This window comes from Elephas maximus, chromosome 11 (assembly GCF_024166365.1).
Source record: "Elephas maximus indicus isolate mEleMax1 chromosome 11, mEleMax1 primary haplotype, whole genome shotgun sequence".
Classification (NCBI taxonomy): domain Eukaryota; kingdom Metazoa; phylum Chordata; class Mammalia; order Proboscidea; family Elephantidae; genus Elephas; species Elephas maximus.
In genome coordinates this window covers 9809328-9831464 of record NC_064829.1, presented here as the reverse complement: position 1 = coordinate 9831464, position 22137 = coordinate 9809328, and the positions used below count along the sequence as shown (strand labels likewise).

The following is a 22137-nucleotide window of genomic DNA, read 5'->3' as shown; positions in this document are numbered from 1 at the left end:
GGCTACAGTATAAAATTTATAGAGCCCTTAAAGCTTAGCATTCAAGGCTTTCCAAAATTTAAACAACTTTTTCCAACTGTGCCTTGCCTGCCCATAGGAACCTGTCAACTATTTGCTTTACACTGCTACCTTCAGCCTCTTACACTGCTACCTTCAGCCTCTTTTGCACACACCACTTGATGCCACATCCCATTTTCCTGTTAGCCTTGTTTCAATTCCACCTCTTCTGCAAAGCTCTGCCTGGCCACTGCCATCCAGGGCTCTTCCTCCTCTGAACTCCCAAAGACCTGAATTGCCATTCTCTTCTCTTGAGTATTAAATTAGCAGCTCTTTAGAGAGCAAGGAAAGCACACAGCGTGCATTCCCCACTGCTGGCAGAGAGTAAGCTCTTGTCGGGTAAACTTGTATGTCCATCACCAATATCTACACAGAGCACATTTAACTCATGAAGTATTCAGAAATAGGAAGATGGTGAACTTTTTCTAATCCCGGATACCTGCTGCCCGAGAGTGAAGCTGAGTGTGAGCCACTGCTTCAAGCCCCATGTGTGTCTGTCAGAACTGTCCCGACATAACTTATTTCTACTCAACTTGGGGAGGGCAGATGGCTCGCTCGAGGCCCCAGGCAGGGACAGTGGGCCCCTGCACAGCTGGATATACTACTCTTTGCTTCTACATCTTGCCAAAACACAGAAATCCTCTCCTGGAGTTCATTTCATCAGCCCTTTGACTTGAGTTACATTCAGCTGCCTTACCACCAATCACTCGTTCAATTGCTTGTTCAAAGTGTTTCTGATCTATGGAGTCTGAAAGGTGCCTGGCCGCAATCAAAGCAGCTTCGTTACAGACGTTAGCGACATCAGCTCCTGCAAGAGAAATAGCAGACGAGCTCACAGACCAAGATCCACTCAAACGGATGACTCGCATTACCGATGACCAAGCCAAGAGTCACCTCTCAACCAGGCACAGGTTAGGTAATGGTTTTCTGTAAATATAATTCAATTTGATTCCTAACCTTACGCTGTCCTAGCATGCAGCAATAACCTGGTACAATCCTGGCCCTCGGAACTCAAATATCAGAATGAGTAATAAATAGGTAATTACAACAGGCTATTGTATTTCTATATGAACAATGCACACTTTATACAGTTCCCCCCAACCATGTTGTTTTCATAAGCATTGTATGTGTGCGTGCATTACTTGTGAAAAAACAGGTATTTACTTAATAGTCAATATAGCTCACATAAAAACAAACTAAAAGTACTTAAAAAGGCCTGTTAATTAACACCATCTCAGTTTGGAAAATGGTTTATGTGGATATCAGACAACATGCTGACGTATAATGGAAAACAAACATTAAATAGTCTCGTACATTTGGTTAAACTGAATTTAAACTTGTGAAGCTTGCTGAGTGGCTTCTAGAGCCATAAAAAAAAAAAAAAGGTCTCTTTAAATTAACTTTTCAGATTAAAAATATGGTACCACAAATAGACTACCATACAATGTATGTGCTCAATGAACAAATATTAAAACATTATAAATTCCAAGGTTTAAAGATAAGTAAAAAGTCAGGACCCCTGGTAAATTGAAGATGATCATCCTTTTCTGACCATATGCTTGTATATAAACTTCTTACACTTTTCAAATGTTCCTTTTTATTTCATTTTTATTTTAGAAGGAGGGAGATAGAGAATGAGGAAGAATCACATTTTACATTAAAAAACACTTGGAAGAAGTGTACAAAAAGATGCTCAATATCACTAGTCAGTAGAGAAATGCAAATCAAAACCAAATGAGATATCACTTTACACCCACTAAGATGGCTGTAATAAAAACACAGACAATAGCAACTGTTGGTGAGGACATGAAGAAACTGGAATTCTCCCTAGCTGCTGGCGGGACGTAAAACGCTGCAGCCCCTTGGGGAAACAGTAGGCAGTTTCTCAAAGTGTTAAATACCGAGTTACCATGTGACCCAGCAATTCCACTCCTAGGCATCTTAACTAAGAGAAATGAAAGCATACGTCCACATAAAAACCTAGACACGTATGTCGAGACCAGCATTATTCTTTTTTTTTTTAAATCATTTTTATTGTGCTTTAAGTAAAAGATTATAAATCAAGTCAGTCTCTCACACAAAAGCCCATATACACCTTGCTACACACTCCATTTACTCTCCCCCTAATGAGACAGCCCATTCTCTCCCTCCACTCTCTCTTTTCGCATCCATTTCACCAGCTTCTAATCCCCTCCACCCTCTCATCTCCCCTCCAGGCAGGAGATGCCAACATAGTCTCAAGTGTCCACCTGATCCAAGAAGCTCACTCCTCACCAGCATCCCTCTCCAACCCATTGTCCAGTCCAATCCATGTCTGAAGAGTTGGCTTCAGGAATGGTTCCTGTCCTGGGCCAACAGAAGGTCTAGGGGCCATGACCACCAGGGTCCTTCTAGTCTCAGTCAGACCATTAAGTCTGGTCTTAGGAGAATTTGGGGTCTCCATCCCACTGCTCTCCTGCTCCCTCAGGGGTTCCTGTCCTGTCCCCTGTCATGGCAGTCATCGGTTGTAGCCGGGCATCATCTAGTCTTCTGGTCTCAGGATGATGTAGTCGCTGCTTCATGTGGCCCCTTCTGTCTCTTGGGCTCATAATTGCCTCGTGTCTTTGGTGTTCTTCATTCTCCTTGGATCCAGGTGGGTTGAGACCAATTGATGCATCTTAGATGGCTGCCTGCTGGCGTTTAAGATCCCAGGTGCCACTCTTCAAAGTGGGATGCAGAATGTTTTCTTAATAGATTTTATTATGCCAATTGACTTAGATGTCCCCTGAAACCATGGTCCCCAGGCCCCTGCCCCTGCTATGCTGGCCTCCGAAGCATTCAGTTTATTCAGGAAACTTCTTTGCTTTTGGTTTAGTCCAATTGCGCTGACCTCCCCTGTATTATGTACTGTCTTTCCCTTCACCTAAAATAGTTCTTATCTACTATCTAATTAGTGGATGTCCCTCTCCTACCCTCCCCCTCCCTCCCCCCCTCGTAGCCACAAAAGAATGTTTTCTTCTCAGCTTAAACTATTTCTCAAGTTCTTGTAATAGTGGTCTTATACAATATTTGTCCGTTTGCAACTGACTAATTTCACTCAGCATAATGCCTTCCAGGTTCCTCTATGTTATGAAATGTTTCACAGACTCCTCATTGTTCTTTATCGATGTGTAGTATTCCATTGTGTGAATATACAATAATTTATTTATCCATTCATCCATCGATGGGCACCCTGGTTACTTCCACCTTTCTGCTATTTTAAACAGTGCTACAATAAACATGGGTGTGCATATCTCTGTTCCTGTAAAGGCTCTTATTTCTCTAGGATATATTCCAAGGAGTGGGACTGCTGGATCGTATGGTGCTTCTATTTCTGGCTTTTTAAGGAAGCGCCAAATTGATTTCCAAAGTGGTTGTACCATTTTACTTTCCCACCAGCGGTGTATAAGTATTCCAATCTCTCCACAACCTCTCCAACATTTATTATCTTGTGTTTTTTGGATTAATGCCAGCCTTTTTGGAGTGAGATGAAATCTCATTGTAGTTTTGATCTGCATTTCTCTAATGGCTAATGATCATGAACATTTCCTCATACATCTGTTAGCTACCTGAATGTGTTCTTTAGTGTCTATTCATAACTTTGGCCCATTTTTTAATTGGGTTATTTGTCTTTTTGCAGTATCACGTAGATTTTAGAGATCAGGCACTGATCAGAAATGTCATAGCTAAAAACTTTTTCCCAGTCTGTAGGTAGTCTTTTTACTCTTTTGGTGAAGTCTTTGGATGAGCGTAAGTGTTTGATTTTTAGGAGCTCCCAGTTATCTAGTTTTTCTTCTACATTCTTTAAAATGCTTTGTATACTGTTTATGCCACGTATTAGGGCTCCTAACGTTGTCCCTGTTTTTTCTTCCATGATCTTTATCATTTTAGATTTTATATTTAGGTCTTTGATCCATTTTGAGTTAAGTTTTTGTGCATGGAGTGAGGTATGCGTCTTGTTTCATTTTTTTGCAGATGGATATACAGTTATGCCAGCATCATTTGTTAAAAAGACTGTCTTTTCCCCATTTAACTGTTTTGGGGCCTTTGTCAAATATCAACTGCTCATATGTGGATGGAGTTTTGTCTGGATTCTCAATTCTGTTCCATTGGTCCATGTATCTGCTGTTGTACCAGTACCAGGCTGTTTTGACTACTGTGGTGGTAAAGTAAGGCCTCCCACTTTGTTCTTTTTTTTCAGTAATGCCTTTTTTATCTGGGGCCTCTTTCCCTTCCATATGAAGTTGGTGATTCGTTTCTCCATCTCATTGAAGAATGTCCTTGGGATTTGGATTGGAATTGGATTAAAAGTATAGAGCGCTTTTGGTAGACATTTTTATAATGTTAAGTCTTCCTATCCACAAGCAAGGTATGTTCTTCCACTTATGTAAGTCTCTTTGGGTTTCTTGCAGAAGCGTACTGCAGTTTTCTTTGTATAAGTCTTTTACATCTCTGGTAAGATTTATTCCTAAGTATTTTATCTTCTTGGGGGCTACTGTAAATGGCATTGATTTGGTCATTTCCTCTTTGATGTTCTTTTCATTGGTGTAGAGGAATCCAACTGATTTTTTGTATGTTTATCTTGTATCCCGATACTCTGCCGGACTCTTCTATTAGTTTCAGTAGTTTTCTGGAGGATTCCTTAGGGTTTTCTGTGTATAGGATCATGTCATCTGCAAATAGAGATACTTTTACTTTTTCCTTGCCAATCTGGATGCTCTTTATTTCTTTACCTAGCCTAACTGCTCTGGCTAGGACCTCCAGCACAATGTTGAATAAGAGTGGTGATAAAGGGTATCCTTGTCTGGCTCCTGATCTCAGTGGGAATGTTTTCAGGCTCTCTCCATTTAGGGTGATGTTGGCTGTTGGCTTTGTATAAATGCTCTTTATTATGTTGAGAAATTTTACTTCTATTCCTATTTTGCTGAGAGTTTTTATCATGAATGAGTGTTGAACTTTGTCAAACGCCTTTTCTGCATCAATTGATAAAATCATGCGATTCTTGTCTTCTGTTTCACTTACCTGGTAGATTACATTACTTGTTTTTCTAATGTTGAACCATCCCTGCATACCTGGTATGAATCCCACTTGGTCATGGTGAATTATTTTTTTGATATGTTGCTGCATTCTATTGGCTAGAATTTTGTTGAGGATTTTTGTATCTACATTCATGAGGGATATAGGTCTCAAATTTTCTTTTCTTGTGGTGTCTTTACCTGGTTTTGTTATCAGGGATATGGTGGCTTTATGGAACGAGTTTAGTAGTGTTCCATCCTTGTCTATGCTCTGAAATACCTTTAGTAGTAGTGGTGTTAACTCTTCTCTGAAAGTTTGGTAGAACTCTGCAGTGAAGCCGTCCTGACCAGCACTGTTTTTTGTTGGGAGTTTTTTGACTACCTTTTCGATCTCCTTTTGTTATGGGTTTATTTAGTTGTTCTCCCTCTGTTTGTGTTAGTTTAGGTAGGTAGTGTGTTTCTAGGAATTCACCCATTTCTTGTAGGTTTTCAAATTTGTTTAAGTATAGTTTTTCATAGTAATCTGATATGATTCTTTTAATTCCAGTTGGGTCTGTTGTAATATCGCCTATCTCATTTCTTATTCGGGTTATTTGCCTCCTCTCCTGTTTTTCTTTTGTCAGTTTGCCCAGTGGTTTATCAATTTTGCTGATTTTTTCAAAGAACCAGCTTTTGGTTTTGTTAATTCTTTCAATTGTTTTTCTGTTTTCTATTTCATTTAGTTCAGCTCTAATTTTTATTATTTGTTTTCTTCTGGTGCCTGTGGGTTTCTTTTGTTGGAGAGCAGCATTACTCTTATGAGCCAAAAAGCAGACAGAATCTAAATGTTCATCAGCTGATGAATGGATAAACAAAACGTGGTGTACCCAATGGAACAACACTTGTTAATGAAATGGAATGATGTTCTGATACATTCTACAACAGGAGTGAACCTTGGAAACATTATGCTCTGTGAAATGAGCCAGGCACAAAAGACCACATGTTGTACAATTCCATTTACAGGACAGGTCCAGAAGAGACAACTCCACAGAGACAAGAAATCTATTGGTACTTGCAAAGAGAATGTAGGAAGGAGGAATGGCTGCTAACGAGCACAGGGCTTCTTCTCCGGTGATAAGAATGTTCAAATTATATCATAGTGATGGCTGCACATTTCTTGTAAATATGCTAAAAAACCACTGAACTGTACATTTTAATTCCTGAAATATTTATGGATAAATATACAGTGTCAGGAATTTGTTAAAAAATAATGCAGAGGCAGAGGGAAGGAAGTGGGGGTACAAACGAAACAAGGTTGGACACGAATTAAACGAAGTGTACACAGGGCTTCGTTACATCATTTCCTCAACTTTGTAAATGTTCAAAATTTCTAATAAAAAATTAAAAATAGATACTTAGGAAGCCCAAGGTGAGAAGTAAGAAACGGGACGAGTACCTCAGAACTGTCACTGACTTTAACACACCGAAAGCAGTACAGCAGCTTATTTCCACTCACCTGAAAACCCTGGAGTTAAGGCTGCAAGTTTTCTTGCTAGTTTCTCCTTTTCCAGGGCACTGTCCAGTTTCAGTGGTCTGAGGTGAACTTTGAAAATAGAGGCTCTTCCTTTTATATCTGGTGGGCCTTTAGAATTATTTTTAAGGGAAAAAAAATCACAATGAAACAATTACATCCATCCCCATGAGAACCAGACTGACGCCAATGACCACATCTCACCGATAAAGATCTGTCTGTCAAAGCGCCCCGGCCTCAGCAGAGCAGGGTCCAGGATGTCTGGCCTGTTGGTGCCAGCCAAAATGACTACATTTGTCGTTGTGTTAAATCCTGAAAAGATAGTAACAAAGATGCAACCATTGGTTAAGGACACAAGGTAGAAACCATAGTGTGCCCATTGAGGATTTATGAGAGTCACTGTTTAGGAGGCACTGAACTTCTGCGAAGGGTGAGGAAGAAATTTACAAACGGACAGTGGTGATGGTTGTACAACACAATGAACGTACCTGACGTCACTGACTTACACGTACAAAATGCAGGAACAGGAAATGTTTTGGTATATACAGTCGACCAAGATTCAAAAAAAGAATTTACGTTCACTACAAACACATTAAGGAGCCCTGGTGGTGCAATCGTTAAGCACTCAGCTGCTAACCAAAAGGCTGGTGGTCTTAACCCCCCGTCAGTGCTCCACAGAAGAAAAGACCTGGCAATACGCTCCCATAAACATTACAGGCTAGGAAACCCTATGGGGCAGTTCCACTCTGTCCTATAGGGTTGCTGTGAGTCAGAATCAACTCAATAACACACAAAACAAAAACGAATACATTACTATATTAAAAATGTCTTCCTATTTATTATCCAGTAATTTTTAAGTCACAAACTTGATTTTTCCTACCAGGCATCTTAACTTTAAGAATCAATTTTCTAAAAGCAAATAACCAAAGATTTTAATTTATTCAACTAGAAACTTAGAAGATGTTGACTATCAAAAAGTTTTAAAATCAATAATATTCAATTTGCAAATGCTGTATCTAAACAAAACGCCCTGGGCCAGAGGACAACCTAGTACATATTTGGAGGAACGCATCAACCTGCATCGAGGTCATCTCTTTTCCAGATTCAAGAGGCACAGTTTTATTAGCCATTTTTCAAATGTCAACCCCACACTCAGGACGCCCTCCACTGGAAATGCTCGTCTGCTGACTTCCTTCAAATGCGGGCTCCAACTGCAATAGGCGGCTCCAAGTGTGGACTGACCTTCACAGCACACAGGTGGCTTCTCACTCTGGGGGCTACCCCTGGCTTAGCAATCAAGCAGCCCAACACTCCTGAACACAGAGCCAGGCATCCCCATGTACTGTGTGCGACAAGGAGGATGTGGCTCAGCCAAAGAACTGACTATACTAAGTCACAGAAAAAACCTGAATAAAATGGGAAGATTGCTACTTTCTTTCTAAATCTGCCAAATTTACACTTGATCACACATGGATTTTCCTGTTCCTGTTGCTTCAAAATCATAAATGATTTTGAGAATGAGACTAAGTTTCTCTTATGAATCATCTCACCAATTTTTCTCTTATTCACCACTAGGTACAAATCCCATCTTAACAGCAATACTAGTTAAGTTACGGCAGGCTGCCAGGCAAGAACATTCTGCTATCATCTGTGCTGGTAGAGTGGAGCCTTAACGAGGGCTGCCTCTTTTAGGGAATGCTTTTTTTGTACTTGCCATCAGCATAAGGACTGCCATTTTAGAGACATAGAAAACAATTAGAAAATGTCATTTAAAATGCAAAAGACTTGAATATTCACCATCCATTTCCACAAGCAGCTGGTTGAGTGTGTTCTCCTGCTCACTCTGGCTTCCAAAGTTGCCTCTTCCTCGCTTCCTTCCCACGGCGTCTATTTCATCAATGAAAAGAATACAGGGGGCATTCTTCCGAGCCAGGGCAAACAAGTCTCGGACCTTAGCAAAAGTATAAACAGCGGAGTCACGCTCAACTAGTCAGCATCATTCATTCTCCTGATAGGCAACAAGCTGTCAGGTTTCCTGTCCCAGATGGGACACTGTTCACCACATACTGAATAGAGCCAGGAAAGAGCGTAGGCATGAGTGCAGAGCAGCAAATGATTAGCAACATGGTGGGTAACTGAAGATGAGCAAAAGTTATTTCTATAATCCCACAAACTACTATATATGTAATGAACACTATCAGCTATTTTTTATAACATCAAAAAATTAATACTGTGTATTTTACAAAAAGACAACATAATACAGCTGTAGACTTACATTGAATTTAAAAGTTCAATACTTAATACCTACTCTGGGGTTCACATTTTATGCCTAAGCAGTTATTAACAAGCAGAGACTCACTAATAGATTTATAGAATACTTACACATAAAACCAACTCTCCCAGAGGGTCACCCGGTTCTACAGAAGGCTCATCACCCACCACAGAAAGGCAACGGTCTCCTTGCTCACACCCCCCTGCTCAGACCCCGCTGCAACCCGTAGCGGGTACAGAGGCCTTTGCATTCACACACTCACCTCCTAAGCCCGTCCCACTCAGGACTGACTCGGCTGGACTTAAAGAGCATCCATTCTAACACCTCTTCATCGGCTAAGAGTCCAGGGTCTCAGCTTCCTCACCTGGCCCCTTCTGGAGATTCGAAGCGAGCTCAGAAGGCCTCACAGCCCCTTTTCACCTCAGTCACCAGAAGTTAAGTCTCCCTCGTCACCCCTGCAGCCGGCCTTTCTGGATTTGCATTCCTACACTGCTCTGAACACAGCCCTACTATAACTCACGACCCTCCCTGCCTCCACTGCTGTACTGTACTCCACGTGGGTGATCAACAGGCTCCCTGTGCCCTCAAGCTCTTCTCAGAGTATTCCTTCACCTTCTTGCTGGAAATGACACTTGGCTGCCCCTCTAACCCTCTCCAGTAGAAGGAGTTCTAATCCATTTCGTCCAGACCAGCTGGGGTGGGGCCTTTATTACACTCCATTACTGTCTGCTGCCGGGAAATAAACAGCCTGCTCTTGAAGCCCACTGCTCTCCATGAGGTTGTCACCAGATGACTCTCTTCAGAAGTAGAGCACCAGGACCTTCTTCCTAAGAGCAAGGACACCACCTTGAAGACTAAGGCACCCTTGGCCCAAGCCATGGTGTTTTCAGTCCCTTCATAAGCAATAAGGAAGAGTGAAAAAGAACGGATGCCTTTGAATTGTAGTGTTGGCAAAGAATATTGAATATACCATGGACTTCCAGAAGAATGAACAAATCTGTCTTGGAAGAAGTACAGCCAGAATGCTCTTTAGAAGCAAGGATGGTAAACTACGTCTCACATACTTTGGACATGTTATCAAGGATCAGTCTCTGGAGTACAACATGCTTGGTAAAGTAGAGGGTCAGCGAAAAAGAGAAAGACCCTCCATGAGATGGGCTGACACAGTGGCCCCAACAATGGGCTCAGGCACAGCAATGATTGTGAGGATGGCACAGCACTGAGCAATGCTTCGTTCTGTTGTATATACATAGTGTCACAATGAATTTGGACTCGACCGCACCTAACAACAGTCTAAGGCTCAGCCACTGGGAGGCACTCTCTCCCTCCTTGGTGTAGTTGTTTGTGGGCCTGGCTCCTTGGTGCAGCCTATTCGCAGAGTGTTGGCTCTTCCTCTCCATCCTTCACTTTCCCATTTTCTTAGTGATTTCCACATCTATGGGGCTCTTGGTCTCTCAGTTCCTTGACCCACCTCTTCCACAATCTTTTGCTCTACTCTGGTATGGCTACCACTGGCAAGGTCCCCTCCAAACAACCAGCCTCAGGCACTCCCCTGACTATCATCCCTCAGACTCAAGCATCTCATTCTAACAGTTCTTCAGTTCTTCCCCTACTTCTCAGCTCTCCATTCCATTAGTCCCACTGCTTTCTCACCATCCCTAGTCCTATCCTGTCTTCAGCTCCCTCCTTGGCCCACCATTATAAACACTCAACTCCCCCATGTTCCCTTTTTTTCAGAAGACTTATTTGCCTGGCAAAACCCATATGCATTCACCTAATATATTTCATCTAATCAAAGATGCCGTCAATTGTAAGACCCATCATTACCATACTTGCCAGAAAGAAAAAATACTGTCAATTTATGACACAATGCTTTCTTATTGACCGTAACTTGCATCCTGATGTTTGGAAAAGTAACTGTGATAGCACTTTGCATTTCAGTGGCACTTTTTAAAAAAGGCAACATTTTAGATACGGGTAAAACACACAAAGAGTAAAAAAACTTGAGCATTTATTTAAAAATTAATCCACACTCATACTTCCTGAATTCAAAACTTACAAACCAACAGTAATCAAGACACTATGATACAGGCATAAGGCCAGACACACAGATGAATGGAAAAGAACTGAGAACCCAGAAAAAAACCCATGTATCTATCTATGGTCAATTTATTTTGTACAAGGGTGTCAGGACCATTCAACGGGGAAAAAATAGTCTCTTCAACAGATGATGTTCGAACAGCTGGATAGCCACATGCCAAGAATGAATGTGCACAGTCAACAATTACCTTAAAAAAGATGAGAATGTAAGGGTGGAGGGAAACGAGATTAATGGAAACTGAACAACAAGAATGAAAATAAGGAGCATGTTCATGCATTGTGAAGAATGTAACCAATGTCACTGAATAATTTGTGTACAAATTGTGGAATGGGAACCTAAACCGCTGTGTAAACCTTCACCGAAAACACGGTATTAAAAAAAAGTTGTAACGTTACCTCACATCACATACAAAAATTAACTTATAATGAATCACAGATCTAGATGTAAAAGACAAAACTCCTAGAAAAAAACATAGGGGTAAGTCTTCAGAACCTCAGATTTGGCAAGAGTCTTAGATATGACACCAAAAGCATAAGAGCAAAAGGACAAAGAAATTGGACTTCATCACAATTAAAAACTTTGTGCTTCACTATCAAGAAAGCTGGAAAAATGTTTGCAAATCATATATCTGATAAGGGAATCATATCTAAAATACATAAAAAACTCTTACAACTCAACAAAAAGACGAATAACCCAGTTAAAAATGGTCAAAGGAGCTGAACAGACATTTGTCCAAAGAAGATTTACACATGGGTGACAGGCACGTGCTCAACATTAGTCATCAAGGAAATGCAAACCAAAACCACGATGAGGTGCCACTGCGCACCCACTAGGATGGCTATAACCAAAAAGACAAATAAGCGCCGATGTGGGCATCGAGAAAGAACCCTCATACACTGCTGGAGGGAATGTAAAATGCAGCTGCTGTAGAAAAGAGTTTAGCAGTTCCTCAAAAAGTTAAACACAGAACTACCATATGACCCCACCATTCCACTTACACACATACCCAAGAAAAATGAAAACATCTGTCTGTGTGAAAACTCGTGCAAGAGTGTCCACAGAAGCATTCGTTATTCACCACAGTCAAAAGATGGAAAAAACTCAAATGTCATCAACAGATGAATGGACTAATAAATGTGGTATATTCATACAATGGAATGTTATTTGGTAATAAATGGAATGAAGGACTGATACATGCTATAACATGAAAACATTGTGCTAAGTGAAAGAAGCCTGGCATAAAACCATGTATTCTATGATCCAATTTATATAAGACGCCCAGAACGGACAAACTTATACAAAAAGAGAGTTTATCAGTGGTTGCCTAGGACTGGTGTAATAAGGTAATGGCTGCTAGTGGATACAGGATTTCTTTTAGAGTGATGAAAATGTTCTAAAATTGACTGTGGTGATGCCAATCTGTGAACATACTAAAAACCACTGAATTGTATACTTTAAATGGATGAATTGTATTATATGTGAATTATATCTTAACAAAGCTGTTACCAAAAAAAAAAAAAAAAACCCACAAACTAAAGCCACTTCTTGAAATACATGAATTAAAACTATATTGTATAAAAGTTTACAGTGCTCGTAGGGATGGGGGAAGGTGGGTAGAAATCACCAGCCTGATGTTGGCTTGGCTCTGAAAGAGCTCAAGGCAGCGAGCGGCTGGTGAGACAGGGCCTTGGAGGGCAATTGTACCATCAGATTACACAGCAGACTTACTCTAGCTGGACCCACACCAACAAACAGCTCCAAAAACTCAGATCCACTAACTGTGATGAAAGGGACATTGGCTTCTCCGGCTGTCGCTTTAGCTAGCAGCGTTTTCCCAGTGCCTGGAGGACCAGTGAGAATGGCACCCTTCAAATATACAAAAGACAAATTATATTTAATGAGAATTTCAGAAGAGTGAACCTCATATCCACAAATAATTTCAAGGTATAAACCTGTCTATAAATCTTACTGATATACGCTAGATATTGCTTAAACATTTGACCTACAGTAGAACATTTTTATATTATTAGTAAGAAGAATACAAAAGAATTATTAGAAATCATTTTGTTTTAAAAGATTAGGTAAGAATGTGTAATCTTAAATACCTCTTATTTTATAAGATTTTTAGTGCTGCTTCTTCGATAATCAGTTTAATAGTACATGAAGGGTGACTTAAGATAGGAATGTATCAGTAAACCAGCTGAGGTTTGCTTAAATAATTCAAGGAGACACAAACACACTCTTAATCTACATAATTCTTTGACATTCTTCAAGTAAAATTGGTTTTTGAACTCGATAAACCCCATCTCCCACCTCTATTTTCACACACAGCTGAACAATCTTTAGCAAGAACAAACATGTGACTTAAAACCTAACTCTATGAGTTTTGCTTTTATATTTATTTTCCATTAAGTGACTAGCTATAAGCAGTGTCCTCTCTTTTTGATAAAGAGATACACTACCATAAATACTGGGTATGAGGAGGTGGCTAACATGGTCACAAAATTTTTTTCCAGACTTCATAATAAAACTCTTAAGATTTTTTGTGTGCTTACTTTCTTCCCTTTAAAATTTTCACAAATGAAGTAAGAATCTAATGACCAATGATGAACTTAGTTAAGAAGAAAAAATGTAAGTGTTCGATTCAACAATATATAATTATTTAAGATGTAAATAGGTACCAACTCCCTACCAACTACGTAACAGCAAATTATAAAATAATGACTTTTTGTTCATATACACAAAATATAAAAAACAAGGAAATGATTCCCTTTACAAGGATTCCTTTAAAGTAAACTTTAAAAGAATTACTTAAACACTTTTTTAATTCAGTCATTCCTTTAATAACTGAACCAGTCAACAACTATCAAGTTCCTATTCTGTGCCTAGCCCTGGGGGTAGAGAGCCAGAAGGTGTGGGCCTGGAGCTAGCACAGTGGGACTGTGTGTGTCTGCTGAAGGAGGGAGGGTGACAATTAGTGCTGTCTGATCTTTTCTCCACTGCATCCCTGTGCTGTGAACAGTGACAGTCCACAGTCACCTGTCGAAGCAGCAAGTGTCTGGATGACAGACAACAGTGTGTGACATGCTCAGGGTGCTACGGCTGCAGGCGGTGGGAGCATCTCAGCCAGACTAGAGTCAGGGGAAGGAGGATCAGGGAAGGCATCCAAGAGGAAATAACACGAGTCTTTTTAGAAGTCTTGAGCCCTGGTGGCACAATGGTTAAGAGCTTGGCTGCTAACCAAAAGGTTGGCAGTTCAAATCCACCAGGCGCTCCTGGGAAACACCATGGGGCAGTTCCACTCTGTCCTATAGTGTTGCTGTGAGTTAGAATCGACTGAACCCCTATGGGTTTTCAGAAATCTACACATCACCTGCAAGATGACACATTCACACTGAAAAACTAGCCCAAAAAGACTCGAGTTAAGCAGACTCATAGGTGAAGATATAGGAAGAGCAAAAAAAAGTTATATTGTAATTAGCACTCAGACTTCATAAAATAATAACTTCACAGATCAAGAAATACTTCAGAAATTTAGGTTAATGAGTTGAAAATAATCTGAAAGTTCATGTTACCTTTGGGATTTTTGCTCCCAGGTCTTGATACTGCTTTGGGTTTTTTAAGAAATTCACAAATTCCATTATCTCTAATTTGGCCTCCTCGCAGCCAGCCACATCTTTGAATTTCACATCGATCTCATCCTTTAAGATCTTGGCAGTGGTTTCTCCAACACTGAAGAATCCACCCATCCCCCGGCCTGTTCGACCAATACCAGCAGGCCATCTTCTTATGGTGTAGAGTAAAAAAGCAATTATGAGGACTGTGGGTAACAGGCTCAGAAGAAATGAACTGAAGGGAATAATACACAACAAGAATTTGTTTTTAAAATTGTTAATCCTTGGTCTTTTTTTTAAATATTTTGAAAGATATATTTTCTGATAAAACTGCCTGAGATATAATTGCATACATTTTCTATTTTAAAAAAAAAAAAACCCTGAATATTCTAAGATTTTATCTGAGGTACAAAGAGAATTTCAGTGTGTTATGCCACTGAAGTAGAATCACAAAAGACAAGACCAGAGAAAAGTCTCATCTCAACGTGTGCCGGCGACTGGTTTTTATTCCGAGCCCAACAATCACCACGTACAAGCCTAGCTGATGTACAGTCATTGTATCCCAGTGGAAAACAGTGTTCAAAGTACTCAAAAATTTTAACAAGATTCTGGTGTTGGTCAGGAATCTCTGATTGGGATGTATTAACTTATCCTGAAAACTGTCTTCCAAAGAGTAAATCCTTATTAATTTAACAGTGTATCTACTTCAAGGTCAATGTCTCTTAAGAAATGAACCTCTGTTGGTTAATTCTGCCATGTCTACTCTCTGCTCCTTGTGTGGGCTCCACAGAGACTGCAGGGAGGGCGGCAACACGTGCTGGCTGGTGGGGCCTCTTGGGAAGGGGAATGACTTCAAAACCGGGGGTGCCTTTTGCCTTTAGTTTGTTTGTTTAAAAAACTTACTTCAACCTAAGTATGGGTACAGATACAATTTTAACTTATCCTGAGAAATGTGAACCACAACTGCATACACAATTAAGGTAATTAAGGTTCAAAACAAAAACCAGGATCTGCTTTCTAATTTTTCCTCTCTTACGAAATTTTTAATGCTGCTATAACAAGCAGTGACAATCATGAAAAATTTACCTGTGGCTTATTTTTGGAAACAAAACAAACCCATGCACTGACAATAAAAGTTTAAAGAATGGTGCAACAAAACATTTTTATAATGTGTCAGTACCAGCCTACAAAATTCAAAAATTATATTACCGTCTCTGGGGTCAGGGGACTGACAGATGTGATAGAGGCAACAGCTCTATCTAGATTCAAACGCTGCAGGCAGATTATAGGTCTACACAAACCAAGAGTCAAGAAATCCCCTAAATCCGAGTAACTCAATTACTAGCTTTCAGGTTTTCTGCTCTTCTCACATAACCAGAAAAACTAAGTGTTAGCTATAATTTCACTCCAAACATGTCACTCTATAGCAAGGTATACTTTCTGCATCTAATAAAACGGGGTAACTGCATGCGTTCTGCCCCTGGCTCTGCATTTATATGCACTCCAAGGCAATAGGTTTCCAGATGAACCCAAAGACTCTTAAAATAATGTGCCCTTCCTGAAAGATGAGAACAGAGCATCCACCCAGACCTTTAAGTGGTCTCATTAAAGACAAATAATCCCCAAAGAAGCAGCTCTGACAAGGCAGGTGAAAGAATTACATAAAAATCCTAGGAAAACGAGAGAAATACAAATGTAAATGATAGTTAAAAGGTGAAAATGCCACTTTTTAACACAAAGGAGTTCTTCATGATAAATCTTACTAAAGGACAATAAATTAAGTATTAATACTCCAAACCACTGCTTAATCAAGATAAATATAAATGTGTGGGAAATGAATCAGTCAGGTGCAAAACCTGTAAATTAGTTAAAGCAAACCCACTGCCGTGGAGTGGATTCTGACTCGTGGCAACTCCATGTGTGCAGAGGAGAACTGCACTCCACAGGGCTTTCAAGGCCATGACCTTTTGGAAACACTGCCAGTCCTTTCTTCTGAGGCACCTCCGAGTTGGTTCAAACTGCTGACCACTCAGGTTTGCTGTCGAGTGCTTAAACTCTTTGTGCCACCCAGGGACGTCAGTAAGTTAATCACGGTTTTGAAAACAAACAAAAATCCCACCCAAGTTGAGGAAGGTATGTTTAAGAATTTAATTGGTAACTCTGCCGCCCGGTGACATGGGCCACACAGTGAGCCTTGGAGGGGCAGGAAGAGTCTGTCAAACAGTTTTAGGCGCTGCTTACCCATCGCTTTCGGCAATGTAGACAACAGGGACCCGATTCTCCACTTCTATGCCGAGTTCTTGCTGTAAAGTTTCCAGATTCCGCTCAAAGGTGTCCACACTACCAATATTAAACCAGACATACTGCTATAAAAATAGAAAAAATATTCCAGGAATGAGAGAAACACAAAAGATTCAATTCACTAAAGAGTTCAACTTTTTAAGAATATTTCAGAAATACTGAAAAATCTACTGAAAAACATGGAAATAAAAAAAACAGCAAAAGACTGGTTTTACTGTTGTGGTAATTAAGTTTTATTCACTGAGAACACTCGGCAAACCCTGGGAAATACGCATTTCTTTACCAATACTCCTCAGTAGCTCTAAAATCATAAACATAATGAACAGAACTAAAATCCTATTTGGAAAGACAATCATTTTTATAAATAAATACACGTTCTTTTCCTCATTTCTACTTCCCAGGTGTTTCTCGGCTGCCTTTCCCCAAATTAAAAAACTAACGTGGTATAGCAACAACAGCTGAAACTTGCTGAGGACTTGCTAAATGCCTGTGCGGGTTCTGTTCCTAAATCTGCCTTTAAGTCAGATTTGCATGGAAGTAGGAACAGTTAGGTACAATTCCCATCTAATGTCAGTTAGTCAAATGTTTGTTTTAGTACAGAGCGTACCTTTCTACGGATAAAAAACATTAAAGAGACACTTCCAGATATACTAAAACATCTTTAACATAACAATACAAAAAAAAAAAAACCAAACCTGCTGCCATTGAGTCTATTCCAACTCATAGCGACCCTGTAGAACAGAGTAAAACTGCCCCATAGGGTTTCCAAGGATCGGCTAGTGAATTCGAACCACTCACCTTTTGGTTAGCAGCCAAGCTCTTAGCCACTGTGCGACCGGGGCTCCACTAGAACACACCCTAAACCCACTGCCATCATGTCGATTCTGACTCATAGCGACCCTACAGGACACAGCAGAACTGCCCCATAGGGTTTCCAAGGGACGCCTGGTTGATTCGAACTGTCAACCTTTTGGTTAGCAGCCAAACTCAACCACTACGCCATCCGGGTTTCCATTAGAAGACAAGGTCCCCTCTTGGGATGAGCACTGCCTACTGAGAACCATCACTCCCCGGCACAGATGCTTAAAGCAAGGAATCGAGAGCTCCCCAGTGTTAACCAGGTTCCTAAGGTGGGACATTTATTTATAATTTCTTGCTACATAAACAATGTTTGAGAACATCCCTGTATAGAAATCTGTACGTGCACCCCTAATTATTTCCCTAGGATAAAGTACCAGAAACAAAATTACGGAGCGTGTACATGCTTTCAAAACTGCTGATACACACACCACCAAATTGTCCTCCTGAAAGGGGTCACCAATTTAATTCCAAGCACTAGAAGTCTAAGGAAAAAACAGCTGCGTGACTATTAACAAACATTTCATCATAAGGCAAACAAACTGAGGGAAACACCAATTAAAATTACATTCTTAAAAGAAATCAAACACTTGGAAACTGAACAATACCCTGCTCAAAAAAGACTGGGTTACAGAAGACATCAAAAATGGAATAAAGAAATTCATAGAATCCAATGAGAATGAAAACACTTCCTATCAGAACCTTTGGGACACAGCGAAAGCAGCGCTCAGAAGTTATAGCAATAAATGCATACATACAAAAAGAAGGAAGGGCCAAAATCAAAGAATTATTCCTGCAACGTGAACAAACAGAAAGAGAGCAACAAAAGAAACTCTCAGGCACCAGAGGAAAGCAAATAATAAAAATTAGAGCAGAATTAAATGAAATAAAAACCAGAAAAACAATTGAAAGAGTTAACAAGACAAAGAGCTGGTTCTTTGAAAAATTTAACAAAATCACTAAGCCACTGGCCAAACCAACAACAGAAACACAGGAAAGGAAGCAAATAACCCAAATAAAAAATGAGATGGGCGATATTACAACAACCAACTGAAATTAAAAGAATCATATCAGATTAGTATGAAAAACTGTACTCTGACAAATTTGAAAACCTAGATGAAATTCTAGAAACACACTACCTACCTAAACTAACACAAACATAGGTAGGACAACTAAATAAACCCATAACAAAAGAAGAGATTGAAAAGGTAATTTAAAAGCTCCCAACAAAAAAAAAACCTGGCTCTGACAGCTTCATTGCAGAATTCTACCAAAGTTTCAGAGAAGAGTTAACACCACTACTACTAAAGGTATTTCAGAGCACAGAAAAGGACAGAATACTCCCAAACTCATTCTATGAAGCCAGCATATTCCTGATAACAAAACCAGGTAAAGATACCACAAAAAAAGAAAATTACAAACCTATATCCTGCATGAACTTAGATGCAAAAATCCTCAACAAAATTCTAGCCAAAACACTTCAACAACATATCAAAAAAATAATTCACCATGACGAAGTGGGACTCATACCAGGTATGCAGGGATGGTTCAACATTAGAAAAACAATTAATGTAATTCACCACATAAATAAAACAAAAGACAAGAATCACATGGTCTTATCACATGATGCAGGAAAGGCATTTGACAAAGTCCAATACTCATTCATAATAACTCTCAGCAAAATAGGAATAGAAGGGAAATTCCTCAACATAATAAAAGGCATTTACACAAAGCCAAGAGCCAACATCATCCTAAATGGAGAGAGTCTGAAAGCATTCCCCTTGAGATCTGGAACCAGACAAGGATGCCCTTTATCACCACTCTTATTCAACATTGTGCTGGAAATCCTAGCCAAAGCAATTAGGCTAGATAAAGAAATCAAGGGCATCCAGACTAGCAAGGAAAGAGTAAAAGTATCTCCATTTGCAGATGTCATGATCTTATACACAGAAAACCCTAAGGAATCCTCTAGAAAACTACTGAAACTAACAGAAGAGTTCAGCAGAGTACTGGGATACAAGATAAACATACAAAAATCAGTTGGATTCCTCTACACCAACAAACAGAACACTGAACAGGAAATCACCAAATCAATTACCATTTACAGTAGCACGCAAGAAGATAAAATACTTAGGAGTAAATCTTACCAGAGATGTAAAAGACCCATACAAAGAAAACTATAAGACACTACTGCAAGAAACCAAAAGAGACCTACATAAGTGGAAAAACATACCTTGTTCATGGATAGGAAAACTTAACGTTGTAAAAATGTCTATTCTACCAAAAGCCATTTATAGATACAACGCAACTCCAATCCAAATTCCAACGACATTTTTTAATGAGATGGAGAAACAAATCACCAACTTCATATGGAAGCAAAAGAGGCCCTGGATAAGTAAAGCATTACTGATTTAGAACCTATTATACCACCACAGTAGTCAAAACAGCCTGGTACTGGTAAAACAACAGATACATGGACCAATGGAACAGAATTCAAAACCCAGACAAAAATCCATCCACATGTGAGGAGCTGACATTTGACAAAGGCCCAAAGCCAGTCAAATAGGGAAAAGACAATCTGTTTAACAAACGGTACTGGCATAATGGGATATCCATCTGCAAAAAAATTAAACAAGACCCATACCTCACAACATGCACAAAAACTAGTTCAAAATGGATCAAAGACCTAAATATAAAATCTAAAAAGATAAAGATCATGGAAGAAAAAATAGGGACAATGCTAGAAGCCCTAATACATGGCATAAACAGTATATAAAACATTACTAACAAAGCAGAGAAGAAACTAGATAACTGGGAGCTACAAAAAATCAAACACTTATGCTCATCCAAAGACTTCACCAAAAGAGTGAAAAGATTACCTACAGACCGGGAAAAAGCTTTTGGCTATGACATTTCTGATCAGCGCCTGATCTCTAAAATCTACACGGTACTGCAAAAAGACAAATAACCTAATTAAAAAACAGGCAAAGGATATGAACTTCACTGAAGAAAACATTCTGCTAACAGACAAATGAGGAAATGCTCACGATCATTAGCCATTAGAGAAATGCAAATCAGAACTACAATGAGAGGAGACAGGTGGAGGCAAGATGGCGGAATAAACAGACACTTCAAACAGACACTTCCGACGAGCCCTCTATACAACAAAGACCCAAAAAACAAGTAAAAAGAGTATATCTGTGACAAGCTGGGAGCCCTGAGCATCAAAGGCAAGCTCAGACAATGAACTGAGGGGCAGGGGAAGGAAGAGGCCATTCAGAAGCAGAGAGGAGTGGCCTAGAGGAGTTGCCGGACCTGAATCGTAGGGAGCCCTCAGGCACCATTCTCAGAATGGCACTGGCGTCAGCGGCTGGTACTAGTGTTCAGCCACAGTTTCCTCAGGAAGCAGCAGCCAGCTACACAGCCCACTCACACCTCCAGAACCTGAGGAGAAGGACGCTCTCAGCAAAAGCTAAGTACCTGTATATATTCTACCGCGCCCCCCGCCCCCACCACTCCCAAGCCAGCTTCAGCGGCTGAATCCCTGGGCCAGAGATAGACCCTGGTGAACATCTGCAGCCGTCTTCCCGGCCTTGGGGAAGGAAAAAATTTGTAACTGGGGGGAAAAGATAATTTGCCAGCTCCCTTAACTGGGGGAGCTCAGGACAGAAGCGACTCCTCTCCAGGCATGAATCGTCTATGGACCTTGCACCTTTCCCTTCTGCACGGACCTGCGTGGACCTATTTCAGGAGGATAAGCCCTTGTTGGCAAACTCCAACCATTTCAACTGTGCGGTGCAGAGGTGGCTGTTTGACGTTTGACATTGCTTTGCCTATTAAACAAGGTCCTCACCTACCCACAACAGGGACCTAAGGACTGGTGGCTCCACTTGGGTCACCCAGCCACCCACGACAGGGGTCCAGGGACAGCTGGTACCTCCCAGTCCTTAAAACAAAAACTTTGGGTGCCCATGGTCCCTCTGCAGAGCCCACCCACCAGCACACTCTAGGGAACGGAGATGCGTTTTCCTCAGAGACACTTGGGGGTCGGTTCTCAGCCCCCTGCCTTGTTCAGAGTGTGACCCCCTGCTGCAATCAGGTACCGGTGCATACGCCAATTACCCCTGTCCCTCTAAGACTGTAGGACACAGCCTGTACCACACACTTGATATCAGCTACCTGGAAACCTGAGCCGAATTCATACAAGAAAACCGAATGGATTCCTAGGCTGATATACCTGATAACAGCTCTAGCCAGCTGGGGACAGGACACCAGAGCTTCAAAGGTGAAAATAATCAAGCTAGCTCACTCAAGCAACCCATAGGGGTATACCAAAAAAATATCAAAGCAAGCAGCTGCGACACAGTAAGCAAGCATAAACTAATACAATA

General features: G+C 40.4%; 1 protein-coding gene across 2 annotated transcripts in view; it reads right to left on the bottom strand.

Annotated features, from left to right (window-relative positions):
- Positions 1–22137, bottom strand: part of AFG3L2 (AFG3 like matrix AAA peptidase subunit 2) — a 51177-nt gene that overhangs the window by 12042 nt on the left and 16998 nt on the right. Inside the window, exons 7-13 of one of the 2 annotated variants that reach the window (XM_049901873.1) lie at positions 16829–16953; positions 14549–14822; positions 12702–12839; positions 8398–8551; positions 6805–6912; positions 6586–6711; positions 755–865 (exon numbers count right to left, since the gene is read on the bottom strand). In XM_049901873.1, the coding sequence (XP_049757830.1) occupies positions 755–865; positions 6586–6711; positions 6805–6912; positions 8398–8551; positions 12702–12839; positions 14549–14822; positions 16829–16953 (1036 nt within the window). The remainder of the gene's footprint in view (positions 1–754; positions 866–6585; positions 6712–6804; positions 6913–8397; positions 8552–12701; positions 12840–14548; positions 14823–16828; positions 16954–22137) is intronic. The other variant, XM_049901874.1, reaches the window with a different exon arrangement.